The 19,197-nt window shown below is 29.4% G+C and overlaps 1 protein-coding gene across 4 annotated transcripts in view; it reads right to left on the bottom strand.

Moving 5' to 3' along the window:
• The window catches only part of LOC127291229 (uncharacterized), a 247,834-nt gene that overhangs the window by 112,730 nt on the left and 115,907 nt on the right, over positions 1–19,197 (bottom strand). For all 4 annotated transcript variants that reach the window (XM_051320210.1, XM_051320211.1, XM_051320212.1 and 1 more), the window contains exons 9-10: positions 6,649–7,098; positions 5,997–6,443 (exon numbers count right to left, since the gene is read on the bottom strand). In XM_051320210.1, the coding sequence (XP_051176167.1) occupies positions 5,997–6,443; positions 6,649–7,098 (897 nt within the window). The remainder of the gene's footprint in view (positions 1–5,996; positions 6,444–6,648; positions 7,099–19,197) is intronic.

Below are 19,197 nucleotides of genomic sequence, written 5' to 3'. Positions count from 1 at the left end.
GTAACAAAAATAAAGCTTCAGTGTCCCGTATGTGGGAAAAAAATTTTTTTTTTTTTAAATTGATATTAAAAAAAACCCGAAAATCTAAGAATACCCATTGACAAGTTAATTGTATTGTTGAAATAATGAAGTAAACTATCGATAATTTATCATATTTTGTGTCTACTTATTTTTTTTGAGATGCCGCTATAGCGGTCATGCACACTGGTGGCACGACATTTTTATGCCTCTATAGAGGTCAATAACAGTGAAGGGGTTAACAAAATCAATAATTAATTAAATAATTTTTCTGTTTTTAATAACAATTTTATATAAACAAAATAATTTTTTGTTATTTTTACCCAGTCTTTTTATAGCTCTTTTCTTTATTTTTTAATTATTTCTCTCATATGTTAATTTGTCCACGGCCCACTGTGTAGCGTAGCGCGCGTGGAGCTTGCACGCAGTTTTTAAAAATTAATTTAAACTTATTTAACTCATCAGGCCTGTTCAGGCTCTGTTTGCAAAATCTTCTGTTTATTTTCAGACTTGAATAAATAAAAAAAAATTAATCGGGTCCAAAATAAAAAAAAAATTAATTTGTTTATAAAAAATTAATTTTTTTTTCATTAAAAATTTTTAAAAAATGTTTTTTCTTAAATTTTTTAAAAGTTGAAGAAAAAACAAAACTTTTATTCTTTGGAAAAATTTTACCAAATTCAATATTTTCAGAGATATAAGCCATTAAAAAAAGGTCTATTTTCGCAAAGCCAAAATTTAAAAAATTTATAACTAAAAAATTTGGCCGATTTTTCAAAAATGAAAAAATACGTATTTCAGGTTTTTCTACAAAAAATAAGAAAAAAATATATTTACCCGAATTTTAAACCTCGACTATAAATCTCACGTGGAATCGCCCATATATATAATATATATATCAATTGGCGCAGAATTTTATAAGCTTTAAAACAATTTAAGAACTAAGTTTCTATCTATTTTTAAAATTAAAATATGTTAAATTAATTGTAGTAGCAGTTTTTCTTTGCCTGAACGTCGTTAGTACCGACAATTTCTGACATGACACTGCCGTTTTAGCATTGTGATACTGCGAACGCTCTGTATCACATATTAAAACAGCAGTTTTCTGTGGGCAGTTGTAACTTATGCCAAAATAGCATAGCTATACCACTAAAACAACAGTTTTTTTTCTCAGTGTAGTGTACCTCCATCCCTAATTGAAAAATTAGCAACTGTCAGCTGCTTTCTATTAATAAACAAGTTCTATAGGAATGTCGTCCATACTGGTACAAATTTTTGGTAACAATTTGTGAGAAAAAAAGTGAGGTTTTTGAGAAAATTAACCGTAACCGTAACTTTTTTCAAATTTCAAACGGGATTTTAAATAAGACAAGACCACCAACAACTTTCAAAAAAAAATTTTCGATTACACTAAAAAGAAAAAAAATACAGGTAAAATAATGTTTCAAATGTGTTTTTTTGAGTTTTATCATTCAAATGCACATAACTTCGTTAAAAATAAATTTTATGAAAAATAAAAAAATACGTGTCTCCTTTTTTTTCAAATAGAATAACATAATTCAGTGTCAAGTAAATCTACGATCTGATGTTAGTCGGCTTGCCTGATTTGAAATGGATTCAATCTACACCATTGTTGAATAGCTATTTATCTACACTGAGAGAAATGGATAGTAAGAATTTCATAGTAAAAAGAAAGATTGTACAAGGTACTATCATTGTGTTACTGACAAGAATCTACTATCAACATTTTACTATCCAAGATGTTACCCAAAGACGTAAAATATGTTAGCTTTTGGATTGTAGTCACTACTATCAAATATTGTAAAAATTAAATGTGAGCGCATGCGCTGATTGTGGTGTATACTTCGCCTATTAAATTGCGGTCCTTGTGTTTTCACGCACGTGTTTATATATAGTGAAAAAAATTGTGAATAAAAAAATGGACGAGTTTGTTAAAAATTTATTAATGTCGTGGAATATGGAATCTTTGATTCCATCTTTTGGAGGTAGGTTTATTATTTTGATTGAATTAGCGAAGACTGAAGTGTGAACGTGTTTATAACCTCAAAACAATTTTGCGTTGTTTAGACGGTGAAATTGATGAAGAATTGTTTTACTTACTGGACAATGATACAATATCACTCATTATACCAAAACCAGAACCTCGCTTAAAATTTTTTAAAAAATTTTAAGATTACAAAAATCAAGTAAGTTTTTTTTCGTTTGTAAAAATGTACATGTGTTTATTGAAATTTTTTTTTGGAAAAAAAACTTTCATATTTTTTCTTACTTTTTTTAAAGTTAAAAATTAGTAAAATAATACAAATTCAATTGACTCTGTGAAAAAAATGTACCGTTTGATAAATATATTTATGTTTAAGCAAGTCCTTTTTATAGACGGAGTGAAAAAATAGACATACTCTTTTTTATGTAAAAAGTTTAAAGTTTAAATTCTTATCGAAATGTTTTATTAAAATAAAATGAAATTATTTAAGTTTACAAAAAAAGCGAGGTTAGGTTCGTGTATATTTGCCACTCGAGAACGTAAAGAGATCGTATATAAAATTTTTAACATCAAAGATTGTAAATTGTACAATCAAATTTCTATAATCATCTGATAGTAAATACTACAATCTATATCGCTGTCTGTATATTTAGCACTAAATATGGTTGCCCTTAACATCATTATGTTACCCAGTAGCATAAATTTCTCTCCGTGTATTTATAATGTTGCTAATGTAGATATAAAGAGAGGAGAACCTAAGGCAGAACCTTGAGGAATACCGCGGAGAGGAACAGACGGCGTTGATTGAAAGTTACCGACTTTAACACAGTGAGAACAATTTCTTAAGTAATTCAGTATTAAAAGTTTTAAGTTATAGGATTATAGGATCTAGCGCAAGATATTGGAATAGATATCCTGTACAGGAAAATTAGTTACTATGGTTCTTCTGAAGGTTCCCGTACAAGAAAATTTATTAAAAATATTGTCATGCAAAGGTTCCTACACAGAACACTCGCAAAATCATGTAGAGGAAAATATTTCACTTTCTTCTTATGCCAAGAAACGTTTGCAGGAACCATAAAAGGATCCGACACAGGATCCATCCAAGGTAGCACCTCTTTTTGCAAGAAGTTTGCATTATTTTATTTTTAATTATTATCATATTATTATATTATATCTATTATTTATTATTAATAATTATTTATTTAATAAATATTGACTTTTTTATTTACTATTGAAATACAATAATTTTGTAAAATATCGAAACGGAAAAAATTTTAACGTTCTAAATTTTAAACATACCTCAAAATGTATGAAATTTTACCAAGCAAACTATCTACAGACTTGCACAACAAGCTACCTGCAAACTTGCATTGCAAACTTGACACCTAACGACATTTATCTATGCACATAAAACTTGCTACAAACCTCTTGCAAAAGTATATGCTATCTGGGAGGGTGTATTTTTTAAATACAATAATATTTATTTATGATACAAGTGTGTAAAGTGAGTGATTATACGAGTCATGGAAATCACACGAGTATAATCAGATTTACGCACGTGTATCATACAACATTTTTTGCAACACCCACCTCTAAAGTTAAGTACCTATTATAAAGAATTCCACCTCTCTATTAGAATAATTTCGATTGTACAGAATTAAATAAATCAATCGAAGATCAGGAAATATATTATTAAGCAGTAGTGTGTAAATTTAAAAGTAAAGTTCTTTCTTTAATTTTATGGTTTTGTATGGTCTAAAACAATCCTTATATTATGTGAGAAAAATTTCGGTGTTTAAAGTAAATTTCAGTGCGTAAAGTGAATCACTTTACACACCGTTTTAAAAAGAGCTTCTTTACACACACTTTTTGGTGTGTGAAAAAAAGCCACTTAAAAAAAAAATTTTGGCAATGATATGTGTTTTAGTATATATAAAAACTAAAATATAAAACATGATTTCAGGTCCGTGTAATACGGGGTTGCCATACTGGCAGGGGTCAAACTTTTTTTAAAAATAATTTTCAAACCACTATAACTCTAAAATGAATGATTGAATTTTAAAACACCCAGAAAGTTTTTTCTGTAGAATTTCCTAACCTTTAAACTATGTCCCGCAAAAATTAAAATAAAATATTTAATAGAAAAAATTAAAAAAAATTTTTTTTTATTTTTAACCCCTTATGCCTCTTTGATTTTTTTCGAAAATACCTCAAAATGTTCCTTAATTCATCACCTTTTTACCATTCAAAGAGAATTTTGGGACAGCAATATTTATATGAGTTATAAATTAAAAACCAGCTCAGCGCAACAAGAATAAAAAATGTGAACTCATCGAAATTTTTTAACATTAGATATTGTCGTCGATTGAAGAAAGAAACACACCAATTCGGGTGAGTGTTATGAAACATGACATTCTAGAAAATATTTAAAAATACTGCAATCTCAGACGACAACTTTTTGTTTACTGTTTTAAGTTGGGAACACTATAAATAAGAAGCTGTTCGATAAAAGATTGAATGTTTTCTTCAATCTAATTATTTACTTGAAAGATTTTTTTGAAAGAAATTTTTTAATTAATAGTTTTGAAATGTCAGGTTAAAATTTTTAGCGACTTAATATTGAACTTAATATTGAAAGAACAAAATAATTACTTTTTTTATTAAACAACTTCTCATTTATAGTGTTACCAACCTAACACAGTCAATAAAACCTTGACATCTGAGATGGCATGTTTTTCAAATCTTTACTGGAATGAAAGGTTTCAAAAATATTTTCTAGAATGTCATTTTTCTCAACACTCACCTGAATTGGCGTGTTTCTTTCCTCAATCGACAATATCACGTCGCGTAGGATTTTATTTATTTAATTCAATTTTGTCAATTTTTTTTATCTATTTGTATCCAGTAGTGGGAATACAAATAGCAATAGCTCTACGAAGATTCCGCTACGCAGTAAAAATTGATTTTTTTATTGCATTTATCAAAAGTACATATTCTCGAGAATGTTTTTAAAAATTTTATTAAAATCGGAGTATTAGAATCAAAGTTATGGCTGTTTTAATCCGCTACTTCTCACAGAAGAATATATACGCTTGAAACTTTAAAGGCTATTATCTCGGATCCGTGATTTTTGAGAACTACGGTTACGGTGACTGTGATTATTTTAAAACCGCTAAACCGATCGAGCTGAAAATTTCAAAGGTTCTTTATTAATACAATAGCTACTGCGTGAACGAAGTAATTTCTAGAAAATGTTTTTTTTCAAAATCCTTCGTTCATGCACGAGGTAATATAATATAGTAACGAAATTTCCATTGTTTTTTTACTTTTAGTTAAACTATGTCTGACTTATCGCAGTTACCGCAAGCAGTTATCAAAAAAAGGTATTTTAGTACAAGGTTTACAGTTTCAACAATTATTAATATTTTTTAATAAAAATATATATACAAGTACATCGAAATATGTACTATTTGACGCGCATAACCCCTTAAAAAATTTTCTAGCTACTGAATGAATCAAAAAATTGTATTAGTTTCACAAATTTAGGTTAGTATAATTGTTTCGCTAGTAAAATTCAAAGATAGAAATTCTATTATGGGTACTTTTTGAAGGGGGAAGTATGAAGTTAAAAATTGGGGATTCAGATTAAATTTACTCAAATAATCCAAATGGTTTATCAAACAATTTTTGGAAATTATTTTCTTTAAAAGTAACAGCTGAAAAACATGAAGTAAGAGAATTGTTTTCACCTTCATGTGAGGTTTATTTTTTTATTGGTTTGCTACGTAAACAAAATCTTTTAAGAAATTGACATGAATTCAATGTCAAAGATCTTATCTAGTGGATTATGTTTGTATTCTCTTTGAAATTAAGATCTTGCAGTTTAAGTTTTGAAGAAACTGTCAACGATATTTTATTTGGGATACCATTTAGAACAAAATTTCACTAAAATTTAACTTTTTTCACTTACCAAGAAAGTTTATGGTTGCTACACCCCTTTGAGATTTATGACCATGATACTTGAGTTCATCACTTTTGTAGAAATCTTTAACACTAACTTTTGTCTCCTCAACTCCACTTGGCGGAGAGTGAATATATTTTCCAGGTTCCTGTCCCTTCGCCCAAATGACATGCATATCACCATCAATAATATCGTGATCTGTAAATCCTTCTGTTGATGTGAGTTTTTTTCTAAACATTATAGTAGTAACTCCATCACGTTCGAATCCCATTGCAGCCGTTAAACTATCTTGACCTCCCCAGAAACTATCTAAGCGAGGAGTAGATCTATCTCTGGTGTAATAATCGCCAATTTTGTGTCTCATCCCACGAGCCATACCAATTACTATATCAGTGCAGTCCATTGGATTAAAATCGTGCCGTGGAGTATACTTGTGTATAAATGGTCCAGCACCAGCTATTTAAGAACAGTAAGTTTAAGGTTTTTTTAAAAAGTAATCTTATAAAAAGGTTAAAATTCACAGGAACTGTAATTATGGAATTTTAAACGTTTTTGTTCAAACAGCTTGAATTATTATTAAAGTTTCAATTATAAAACAGAATACAAAAAACTTGAAGATGTATAAATACTAATAATAAAAAAACTCGTAGAAACAAGTTACCTTGTATATTTCCTGATTTGTCAGAAACTTTAGAATGAGGTTCAGGTTCCACATTTATTTCCGGTTCAGGTTTTGATTCTGGCTCGGAATTTGGTTCTGGTTCGGATTTAGGTTCTGGTTCAGATTTGGGTTCTGCCTCAGATTTTGGTTCTGGTTCGGATTTAGGTTCTGGTTCAGATTTTGGTTCGGTTTTGGATTCTAGTTCAGATTTTGGTTCTGGTTCGGATGTAGGTTCTGGTTCAGATTTTGGTTCTGGTTCGGATTTTGGTTCAGATTTTGGTTCTGGTTCAGATTTGGGTTGTGATTCAGATTTGGGTTCTGGTTCGGATTTGGGTTCAGGTTCAGATATGGGTTCTGGTTCAGATCTAGGTTCTGGTTCAGATATAGGTTCTGGTTCAGAATGAGGCTCAGTGTCGACGTTGTGGGTTGTAGACCCACTAACTGGTTTCCCTGTGCAACAAAGCAATGTCATGCTGTTTTACACCTTCACCACGTGAAAACGTCACAGAGACGTCAAATCATTAGTGACCATCTCTACAAGGTCATATAGGAGGACATTTAAATGAGAGATAATTATTTTGAAATGGGATTTAATAAGTGAAACCCTTTTAAAAAATTATTTTCATTATAAAACTATTTAAATTAATTTATAAATAGCCAAAATTTGTAAAATTAAATCTCATTTAATTGTTCTTCTTTGAATGCATCAGTAAAGTAGAACAATATATATATAAGCAAAAATTAGCCAAGCGTAACCACTTCAAAAAAAGTTTCAGTATAAAGCTGATACCTCCTTTAGTAGTAATACCTGATGCCTCCATCTAATCAACACCTCCTATTCATATAATGCTTATAAAAATAACAAAACAAGATCGTTCTTATTGAACTTTTTGTGCAGTATGATTCTTGTAGAAATTTCAGTGCAGGGTAATTCTTATTCAAAACCGCGTGCAAAACAATACCTACTGAAGCTAGCGGTCAATAAAAATTTTATTCTAATGTTTATAAAAAACAATTCATGTGTATAATTCTTTAGTTCTAATGACAAACACATGAAAAGTTAATTCGGAATCTTTTCTAATTGATTTCTTAGATCATACTATATTTTTATCATGTATTTGTATACATTTCAGTTAAATGGGTATGTTTTTTAATATAAATGTATTTTAAATGAAACTGTTTAAAAATTTTATTTTATAAATCGTTTTTATTTTTATAACGTAGTATAATCACTTTGATTAGGAATTTTTAATTTATTTTCACAAATTAATATTTCACATAATTTCTGTTATTAGAAGTGTACTGTTGTCTTATTTTTAATTATATATGTGCAAACTTGATGAGGTGATGTTTTCTTGAAACCATTATAAATTAAATTAAATTCCAGTAAGTAACAGACAATTAATTGATATCTAATTTTCAATGAATTCTATCTTTTTTATATAATTATAACAACAAAACTTTTTATTTAACCTTAATTTATCACACTTAATATCAAATAACATTTACCATGTTCGCTAGTAACCTTTAAATATGAATCACTAGAATTATTTTCTACAAAATTTTGAATAGGAATTGTTCTGTACTAACATTTAAGAAAAATTGTATTGGCCGCTAGCTTCAGTAGATACTATTTTGCACGTGATTTTGAATAAGAATTATCCTGCACTGAAATTTCTGTAAGAATCATACTACACAAAAAATTTAATAAAAACGATCTTGCTTTGTTATTTCAATAAGCATTATATGAATAGGAGGCGTCGTAATTGTTACATACGCAAAAATTATTCCTACCTTAAAATTTTTATACTTTTGTAATTTAGAAAGATGTTCAAATTTATTATGTTATTAATTAAATTTATTTAGATTATTTCTGCGTTCAGAGGTACAATTAGCCGGTTGATTGAATTTTAATAAAATAAAATAAATCCTCAAATTCAAGATAGCATCTTTTAAGTACTTTAACATAACATATTAGGAGACATGTACACTTTCAATGTCAAATTTCACAAAAATGTTTTTAAAGCAAAAAGCATAAAATTTGAAATTGAATATTATGCAGATCCTATTAATGTTAAAATATGTGATGTTGAAGTAAATCAAAAATTATTTGTTTTGAAACCAGAAATATATTCTTTTTAAATGTCCAAGAGAACAAACTTTTTTCTTTTAAATTTTCAGAAAAAAAGTGTTGGAGTTCAGATTCTTAAAGTAGAGAAAAACACCGTATAATGAAATTTGTTTTGGATAAGTTGTATAAAAGTTATTTAACAAAAAGTTTAGAAGTACCGCATTTTATATATTTTCGATTTGTATACGCTTGACGAATTTTAAACCATATTTTTTTTAATAATCCACGTTTCTTTTATATTTATCGGTAATAGATTAATTCCAGATAGAAAATGTTTGTTTCGACGTTACTGGTACAATGTTTTTTAAATTAAATTTTGCTTGTTAACATTGATTGTTGATTGTTAAAGTTATGTGATAGGCTTCAGAATTTTACATATATATATTTGCAGTGATATGTTACTGCTTTGCATAAAGTTTGGAATTTCTTTTATAATCATCATTTGAACAACACCTTTTAAGGGGGCAATCGCAGTTGTAACTTTCAAAAAATCGATTTTTTTGCATTTTCTTAAAGTATACGTTTTCAGAAATATGTCTACAAATTTTTATGATGATCCGGTCGAGAACAGGCTAACGGCCGTGTGGGTCGTTATACCTTTATATTTGAATTGGGATTTTGGAAGCAGCTTCATCTGTGGAAGAATTATTATATGGTCCAAGATTTAATGATTCTATCTGATATCAAAAAAAAAATTCCATCTTCATGAAAAATTAAGTTAAAACTTCAAACACATTTTCCTCAAAACTAAATTTTTGAACTCGGTGACCACTCTCACTTGAAAACTACTAAACCGATTGTCATGAAATTTAACATACTTTTTCAATACTTAATAATTTATGTAATTTTACATAATAAATCGATATTTTAAAAAAATTAAAACGGGAAAAAAGTTCTTAAAAAAGGTCTATTTTTTGCCGCTACAACTGCGATTGCCCCCTTAAACAATTGATCAAATAACTAAATTAGATCATTTAAGTTACTGAATCTATTATATCCTTTCCAACATGCTGCATATCGATTACTCTTGATTAATACATATGTCATTCTTATATGTCACCTGAATATAATTTAATTTTAAAAAGTACTCAAGAAATACAAGAAAATATATTACTACACGGAGAGAATAATCAAGGCTTTAAAGTATGAAAGACTATTCTGACTATTCTCACTTTTGTATGAACTTTTCTTACTAATGGAGCAAATATTTAAGAATTTTTAGTATAATATTTGTCCGTACCAAAGATACATAGTATATATATGCTTTTTTAGTAAGAAAAATGTGTTATAATAGCAAGAACGCCAAGCGGAGATCCCACCTAGCTCCTTCTACTACGATTGCAGAAGTTCTATGCTTTTTCGGTATTAGACCCTTGCAATTGACTATTAGGCCACGCCTACCTACTTGCCAGTAGACCTTTTCATGCTGGTCATTCTGTCCTCTTCCAACTCATGCGTCATTATAAGCGCTAGATAAGGACAAAGCGATCAGCATGAAATGGTCTGTTGCAAGAGTCTAATACCGAAAAAGCATAGAACTTCTGCAATCGTAGTAGGATGAGCTAGGTGCGATCTCCGCTTGGCGCGGCTGCATTTACGGTATAATAAGTATACTATAAGGGGCTACATGACAAACTTTATCAGCACAGACAAGTTTTGCGCGTTAAAGGTAAAGTTTTCTATATTATAAAAGGCTAATTTTTCTCTCCGTGTACATTTACCAAATAAATATTTGCCATGATTCGATTAGCTGTTAACCACGTGCTAATTTAAAACAGCAATGTGAATTTATCTAGGAACTTTATTCTTAAATTATTGAATTAATTGATTTGAGTTTTTATAGAAAATTCTAAAATATGATAAAGCAATAACGTTACACATTTTCTAAAAAATTTCCAAAGTATATTATAATCCGTGTGGAAATTTTCTCAAAGTTGCCCAATCTGGCCCCAACTTGACTTCCCAAAGTCGGGATATCCCATTCAAATCACACTCTCATGTTTGTATTTCTCACTCAAAACCCAATTTTTAATTAAAAAATTAAAATAATATTTATTTAAATAATAAATTAAAATTAGTATATTGAACACTTATATAATAAAAACACAGCCACACAAAAAAAAGTTCCGACCTGGAGGTCTGACTATGTTTACTATACGTTTTTGGGGTCGCTGAATCCGAATCTAGTGTACATTTGACCCCATCCGATCAGGATTTCAATTTAACCTCAAAAACCAATATGGCGCACACTTTTTGGAAAAATCCATCGGATTCGCTTAAAACTCGTTACTCGCGGGTTTTCGGGGTCGCTAAATTACGAATCTGATATTATTTTTTCAACTTTCAATAAGGCGGACACTTTTTAGAAAAATTCTTTACATTCGCTTGAAACTTGTTATTCGGGGGGTTTCGGGGTCGCTGGTTTTGAATTTAAAGTGCTCTAATTCCAAGAAGACTAGAGACAGAAAAGTCAAGTAATACCCTATTTCTTGTGTGTATGCATCCAGAGCACCTCCCGTGGTGACGGCGGGCAACAGAAGAAATCCGTGAACCGGCTAAGTCCATGGATCACGGCTTTGATGCCATCATAGCAGACACACGTAGGAAACGTTTTACGATGCAGGATTTCGGATCCCCAGTATCGGCGGCTGGTCAGGGTGACAAAGCGGACTCGCAGTGGTCATCTTGCAAGCGCAGCTCTACATTGGTTGGTGACTTGGCTTGGCTATAATTAACTATAATAATCTTGGTATTCATTCATTCAGTCCGGACCCCTGCTGGGTTTTCGGTGACAGAGAAAAGAACAAGTTATAGAGAGAGAAAGATATATCTTTATTTTGCAAATGAGGGTTCGCTTGACCTGCAATCTGTTAAAGAGGATTAATTAATAACTCTGAGGACCCAGGTAATTATTTCTTTCTGTCTTTATCACGTAAAACAGCTATAAAGAAAGTCTAAAACTGAATAGGTAACGCATAATTTCCCTTCTTACACCAAGGAATATAATATAAGTACTTCTTTGTTTAACATTGCGTTTCTCTATCTAGACAATTCAAAATGGCATAAGAACACTTTTTTTTCAATGTTATATATTTTTGGACACTTTTTGGTATTACCATAAAGTTTGAACTCTTTTCTACATAATGCATATATTCTATTTAAATTATATTGTGATTAAATAGAAAAATTTCAAGTTTTTGAAACTTGATAAATTTTTCTTGTTTTGAAGGTTTGCGTTTAACAGTGGGACACCTATTATTAAGAACCGATAATTATTTCAATAATAATATTCTGCTTCATACTTTGTAAATATATATCTTTTGCATTAAATAACGTTAACAAATGTTGCAAAACACTCATAATTTAATAATATTTAAAATTTTTATAATATACGATGTCAAGTTTCATATGAAAAATTGCTATTATTTTTTTTTACGTTTACAGTACTGCTGATCATACGTCATAATTTGGTCATAACCTAAAAACAATTTGGAGGAAAATTTGAGTAGTCGTTTTCTTATCAAGTGTTATTTTTCAAATTTTGCCTAACAATAATTGTAATAATTATAAATTTTGAATTTTTTAATGTTTTTTAGCATAAAAAATCACATTTTTAGTCGCTGTGTGTGTATAAATAAGCATGCGTATAGCTGACACAACTTATAATTAGTGTTGCCAAAATCCACGTTTCATAAACTTAAATTTTTGCCTGTCCCAGTGTTTAATGTCCCACTGTTTAAATTAAACAATCGCAAGAAATTATTTAAATAAAAATTGTTTGTAAAATTTTAAAATATTTTAAATTATTGGGTATTATACTTAAAAACATGAGTAAACGAAGTAACAATTACACTTTTTTTTAAAACTGTCCTATTTATATAAAAATCAGCATTGTATTTCAACTCGATTTCAAGAAAAAATTTACTCCGTAACGTCAAAAACAGTTTTTTCCATTTTCTATGTAAATAATGAATCAATGTGGCTAAAATTCTTGGAGATAGTGTGTTGTCATAAACATGGTTTACATTTAAATTTTGGTCGAGTTTCTTTAAGGGGCCATCCATAAATAACGTTGCACTCTTTTTCACCATTTTCGACCCCCCCCTCCCCCATGTTGCACATTTTGCATACATTAGCGCCATTTTTTCTATTGAATGTTGCAAATTCTTGACCCCCCCTCCCCTTCAAGCGCAACGTAATTTATGGATGGCCCCTAAGTAGTTTTTCAGAAAATTAAAGTGTCCTACTGTTTAAACTGTTTCACTGTTTATCACTCTCCCCTACCTGTATTAGAGCCCCAGAAAATTTTAATAAAAAAATTTAAAAATTATTACCTGGCCCCTCAGAATTAATCTTCATTAACAAAGGCTCTATTGTCCAAGGATTGGTATTGTTTGTGGTAATTGTTCTGAGGGTCTAATACTGGTATATACATATTTTTTTATTTTTAAAATAGAAAAAAAGAAGAATAAGATTTTTAGGCGAAGATATTCTTATGTTATTTGAATCCTCTAGATAGAGAAATGCAATATTAAATGAAAATGTTTATATGTTATATTCCTTGATGTGAGAAAGAAAGATATACATTACCTCTTCAGTTTTTGACTTTTATCTTTATATTTCCATGTGATAATACACGGAAAAAATTTAATTTCGAGACGTCAGACGTGAAGATGTCAATGTAAACCTACAGTACATTTCATTATGTATTCAGAGTTAATCAAAATTAACAGAGGTTCTATTGGCCAAGGGTTGGTACATCTTTATTTTTCTATATAATAAATGTGAAAAAAGAAATTATTACCTGGGTCCTCAGAGTTAATCCCCATTAACAAAGGTTCTATTGTCCAATGGTTGGTTTTTTTGTGGTATTTGTTCCGGGGTTTTAATACAGTTATAAATACGTATATATATGTTATTTGTAATGAACTACTGATTACTCATATAAGAGTGTCGTTTTTGCACTTATTGGCTGATCAGTAGTTACTGATTCATAGTTACCCATAGTTCTCTCATTCTTTTGGATATTTGGTATTTTTATTGGATAAAAGGCAAAATTGGTTATATCGGATTAAAGTAAAAATTGGTTATATTGAATTAAAGGAAAAGTTGGTTATATTTAGTAAAAGGTAAAATTAATTGTATTGAATTAAAGGAAAAATTGGTTATTTTTAATAAAAGGTAAAATTGGTTGTATTGAATTAAAGACAAAATTGGTTATATTTAATAAAAGGCAAAATTGGTTATATTAAAGAGAGTGAGCAAAAGGGTTAAAGATATTTAGATTTTCATGAATCAAAAATAAAATTAAACGAAGTATACTATGGCCAACATAAAAGAATATGTTATTTTAAGTGATAAAGATTTAAAAATTATTGAAAATAGAAATAAATTTTTAAATTACATGCATATGTACAAATTTGAAGATTTATTAAGAAAAGATTCCAATTCATTTTTCAATATGCAAAGTACTTTGTATGTACAAATGCTTGATTTTATTGTCCCAATTAGAGAAGGTGATATACATATTCAAATACTTTTTAGCGGTAATAACAATTATGGTCACTGAATTTGTGTTTATTACGATAGAGTAAGGCATTATATTTTTGATAGCCTTAATGAGGGGTGTTTAAATGTGCATCAAATAAAATGTTTAATTGGATTGTTCCCTTTTAAACCAACAGTAGTTTTTGAAGCTGTTAATCAACAACCTTTTGGTAGTGTTTAGTGTGGAGTATATGCAATAGCATTTGCAACAGTTATATTATTTAACGTAATTCCAAACCGTGTAAATTATGAAACTGATAATAACAAAATGAGAAACCATTTTAAGTCAATGTTTGAAAATAATCGCTTAAATCATTTTCCGGCAGTAAGAACGTCTCACAATAGGAATTCGTTAATAGAGAATGATTAGAACTTTTTTTTTATAAATTGAACTTAGGAACATAAAAAATATATTTTAAACTCTTGTTCTGTTTTTAATACTTTGCACAGTAATAATATTAAGAGTTCTATTAACACAAGATTTAAAAATTAAACATTCTCTAAATGACACTAGTGAAAAGAAAATAATTCGTACAACTGATAATAATGTGAACAAAATTTCACCACATGAACATTTAAAAATGAAGAATTTTCTGAGTAAAGAAAATGATAAAAAGATAATTCGAGCCATTAAAGAGAAGGGAAGAAAAAGGAAGGCAAGGCGCGAAGTTACATATGAGCAGAAAATAATAAGACAGGAGAATGAGAGATTGAGAAAACGTAATCGTAATGAAACAGAAATAAAAAGAAAGAGCGCAAAAAAAATTTGACATGGAAAAAAAAAGAAATTATCTATAAAAACTGAAGATGGAAAGAAAATACGCAAGGATAAAAATTTGGCATGTAGGAATAGAAAAATATCAATGGAAACTCAAGATGAAAAGAAAGTGCGTCAAGAAAATAATTTGTCATGTAAGAAGAAAAAATTTTCTACGGCAACGGAAGATGAAAAGAATGTGTGAAGAAAAGAATTTGACATGTAAAAACGATACGGAATAAAAAAAGTGCAGGAGTTGCAATAATGTCTTTTGAAGATTTCGATGAAAGTAAAGTTCCACAGAATTATTTAGGTTTAATAAATGCAGAATGTAAGTTTTGTAATGCGTTACATTTTTTGTGTGAAAGATCATCACACGGAGAAACATTTTATTTGATGCGCATTTAAACACCCCTCATTAAGGCTATCAAAAATATAAAGCCTTCTCCACCGAGGAATGTCCCCGTGAAGAGGACATTATGATATCGCCTGAATGTCACAAAAATATTCCCGGTTGATATCAGCTTGACATTCAAGCAATATTCCGTGCTACTCGGGTGGTAGATCCAATATAAAGAAATTTTTTTTACATTTCTAATATTAAATTTTTTTGAAAAAAAAATGAATAAAAAATATGGTTAATGCACATTAGCAACATAGTCGGCCGCTTGCGGACGACAAAGTTGCTAGTGTAGAGTATAATGCGACAAGAAGAAGTAACAATCCATCTCACGAGTGTGATATTACCAAGATATTAAACTTGTTGAAACTCGTTACCACAGACGCTGGGATGTTAATATGCTTGCAGACTTTTGCTGGATGCTGAAAAGAGAAACACTGAGACAAAACTAGAAACGACAAAGAAATCCTCCACATAGATCGTTTAAAGAGAAAACAACTCAATACAGCTCAAAAAAGAGAATTAAAGTAATATGCCTTTTCTCAACAATTTTACCAATCAGCCCTTTTAAGAACAACATGATGTACAAAATCCTATTGTGAGACCTCCTCGCGGTGTACATCGGATAACGACAATGCCGACGGTTCATTATTTAGTAAAATGAACCTGAAAATATCTCACGTTGCTTCAAAGATTTAATAAATATTTATTTTCAATGTTCGCAGTATTTAGAATAAAGGTTAAGTAAAGCTTCTGTAAATATTTAAATGTCTACACTTGAGCAAATGTTTATCGCGAAACTTTTATTTTGTTGCATAGGGACTTTTGAGAAATCTGTATACAGATACCTTGGCTTCCGCATGCCAAGGTTATGTGGGGTTGGTAAAAAAAAGAAGAACACTAAACAAAATAAGCTGGCGAACTACTACCAGCCCCGACCCACTAAAACCCGTCAACCCTTCTTGGGAGCCCATATCCATTTTTGAGCAAATGTTTAGCGCGAAACTTGAGTGAAGCTTTAAATTAAATAATCTTTAAAGGTTCAGCTCGAACCTTGATTGAAGATTTAAATTAAATATTCGTTAAAGGTTCGGCTCGGACCTTGATTGAAGCTTGAAAAATATATTCGTTAAATGTTCCCAGGGACCTTCACTTACGAAGTTTGAAACCGGACGGCAGTTCCGTAGTGAAAAAGTGTTCAGCCAAAGGGTGTTTCTTTAAGCGGGTCGGCAGGAGAGAGTTAAAATTTCGCACAAACTGGAGAGCCGGGCTCCAAGGCGTCTGATCCTTGGAGTCGCTATTCTCTCCTTGGTATAGCAGATTTTTTTACATCCTACGAGAAAAAAACGCATAAAGTATTTTAAAGAATTAAGAGGAACTTTCTTCTAAAATTAAATTAAACTATGAAAGATTGTACGTATTAATAATAATAATAAGATTAAAATCAATTGTAATCAGTTTAATCGAGTTTAATAAATAAATTGATTTAAGAAATTTTATTTTTCAAAAATGAAAAAAAATAATTTCTTAAATTTAGTGATTCATTAAATAATTTTTTAGAGACTTTAAATAACGAAATTAATTTTGAAAATAAATTTGGGGGGACCTGGGATCGAACACGGGTTTGACTAACGTAAACGTAGTACCTAACCAACCGAGCAACTATGATTGGAAAAAAAATCTTGCTCTTAAGCTACAAGTGATTTTATTGGTTGCAGAAAATGGCGAGATAATTTAAAATTGTATTTTTTATTTTGACAGTGTAGGTATAATATGTTTCTTTTTAATTAATATTTTTATTACTATACTAGTTTAATAAATATTTTTACTTATATTACATAATTGATTTCAATTAATTATATTGATAATTATTAACTCTATTTTATATTTAGACCAAAACTATTCTTTTTTCTACATTATAAGCATATTTTAAAATTATAATTTGTATAATTTCCCATTTTTGAATTTAATTATTTATATTAAAAAAATAATTAAAGTTAACATAATCTCAAAATTTACTTGGCTAACTTTAATTTCACGAATTGTTTCAATGGTTAAGATAATTTTTGCTTGGTTATATACTGTCAAAACAAAAAATCCAATTTTAAATTATATCGCCTTTTTCCGCAACCAATAAAATCACTTGTAGCTTAAGAGCAAGATTTTTTTTCCAATCATAGTTGCTCGTATAGATGCTTAGGTATTGCGTTTGCGTTCATCGAACCCGTAATCGATTCCCGGTCCCCCCCAAATTTATTTTCAAAATTAATTTCGTTATTTGAAGTCTCTAAAAAATTATTTAATCAAGTATTAGTTCCTAAATTTAAGAAATTAATTTATTTATTAAACTCATTCAAATTAAAAATAATAATAATAAATAATAAATAATAAAATAATGATTTTAAAACCCAGCTATCTGGGCATACATTTAACGAATATTTTTTTCAAGCTTCAATCAAGGTTCGAGCTGAACTTTTAATGAATATTTAATTTTAAGCTTCACTCAAGGTTCGCGCTAAATATTTGCTTCTTGAGGTTCTTGAGGTTATGGCAAAATCCTAAAGTAATGGAGTTACATGGGCCTCGAATTTGTATAATCAACAAACTCGAAAAACCCAGAGTAACGAGTTTCAAGCGAATCTAAAGCATTTTTCAAAAATTGTCCGCCATATTGGATCCGCTATTTTGCATTTTGAAAAAATAATATCAGATTCGTAATTTAGCGATCCCGAAAACGTCTGCATCTGAAAAATGTCTGCCATATTGGTTTTTGAGGTTATATCAAAATCCTGATCTGATGAAGTCATATGTACCCCGAATTCGAATTCAGCGACCCTAAAAACGTATAATTAACATAGTCAGACCTCCAGGTCAGAACTTTTTTTTTGTGTGGCTGTGAAATTGAGGGTCGTAATCAAATAACTCGATTGACGCTCGGAGGCTTGGTCTAATGGTAGTCAAAACCGTTCAAAAGTGAAAAAAAATTTGGAAATTTAAATTTTAAACGCATTAACATATTATAAAAAACAAGAATGCGCAACTTTTTTGTCATTGACATTTTTTGTAGGATTATTATATTTAATAATAATAAAGAAAAACTGAAATTTCTTTCATTATTAATTTCATTGAAAATTAAAACATAAATCGTCCTATCTTGAACAAATCTTTATAAAATTAAATGAGATTTGGTGTACTTACGTTTTTAGGTCTATAGAAGCTGATAAAATAATTAAAAATACAAAAAAAATTATTGTTTAATTATTTTTTAATAAAAGTTGAGACGTGTCAATAATCAAGGCTTCTCAACTTCAGCAACAAAAAAAGGGGGTGGTAGCGATTCTACGCAATTAAACAAGTACACAAATGAATTCTACACAGGAAAACTCTAAACAATACATTTAGGCAAGTGGTATTAATTCTACATAAATAAACTCTACACGAAAAAATTCTACACTTTATAATTAGATTACGTAAGTTTCTTCCTTTAAAAGGTAATATTTGCGGGTTTATATTTTTTAACTTGTTATTTACGTTCTCAGGATTAATTGTATGCAGCAGAAAAAAATTTAGATAAGCTTTAAACGAATGAAATTGACTGTCCCAATTTATCCCAAAATTTAGAAAATTTCATAATATTTGGGGTAAATGGGGACAGCATAGTTTCTAAAAAAGTTTTAAGAAATAGGTATATTTCTGTATGAAGGAATGAAAAAA

This window comes from Leptopilina boulardi, unplaced genomic scaffold, assembly GCF_019393585.1.
Source record: "Leptopilina boulardi isolate dan_hultmark-lab unplaced genomic scaffold, ZJU_Lbou_2.1 LbouV2_13, whole genome shotgun sequence".
Taxonomy (NCBI): Eukaryota; Metazoa; Arthropoda; class Insecta; order Hymenoptera; family Figitidae; genus Leptopilina; species Leptopilina boulardi.
This window is presented reverse-complemented; position numbering and strand designations above follow the sequence as displayed.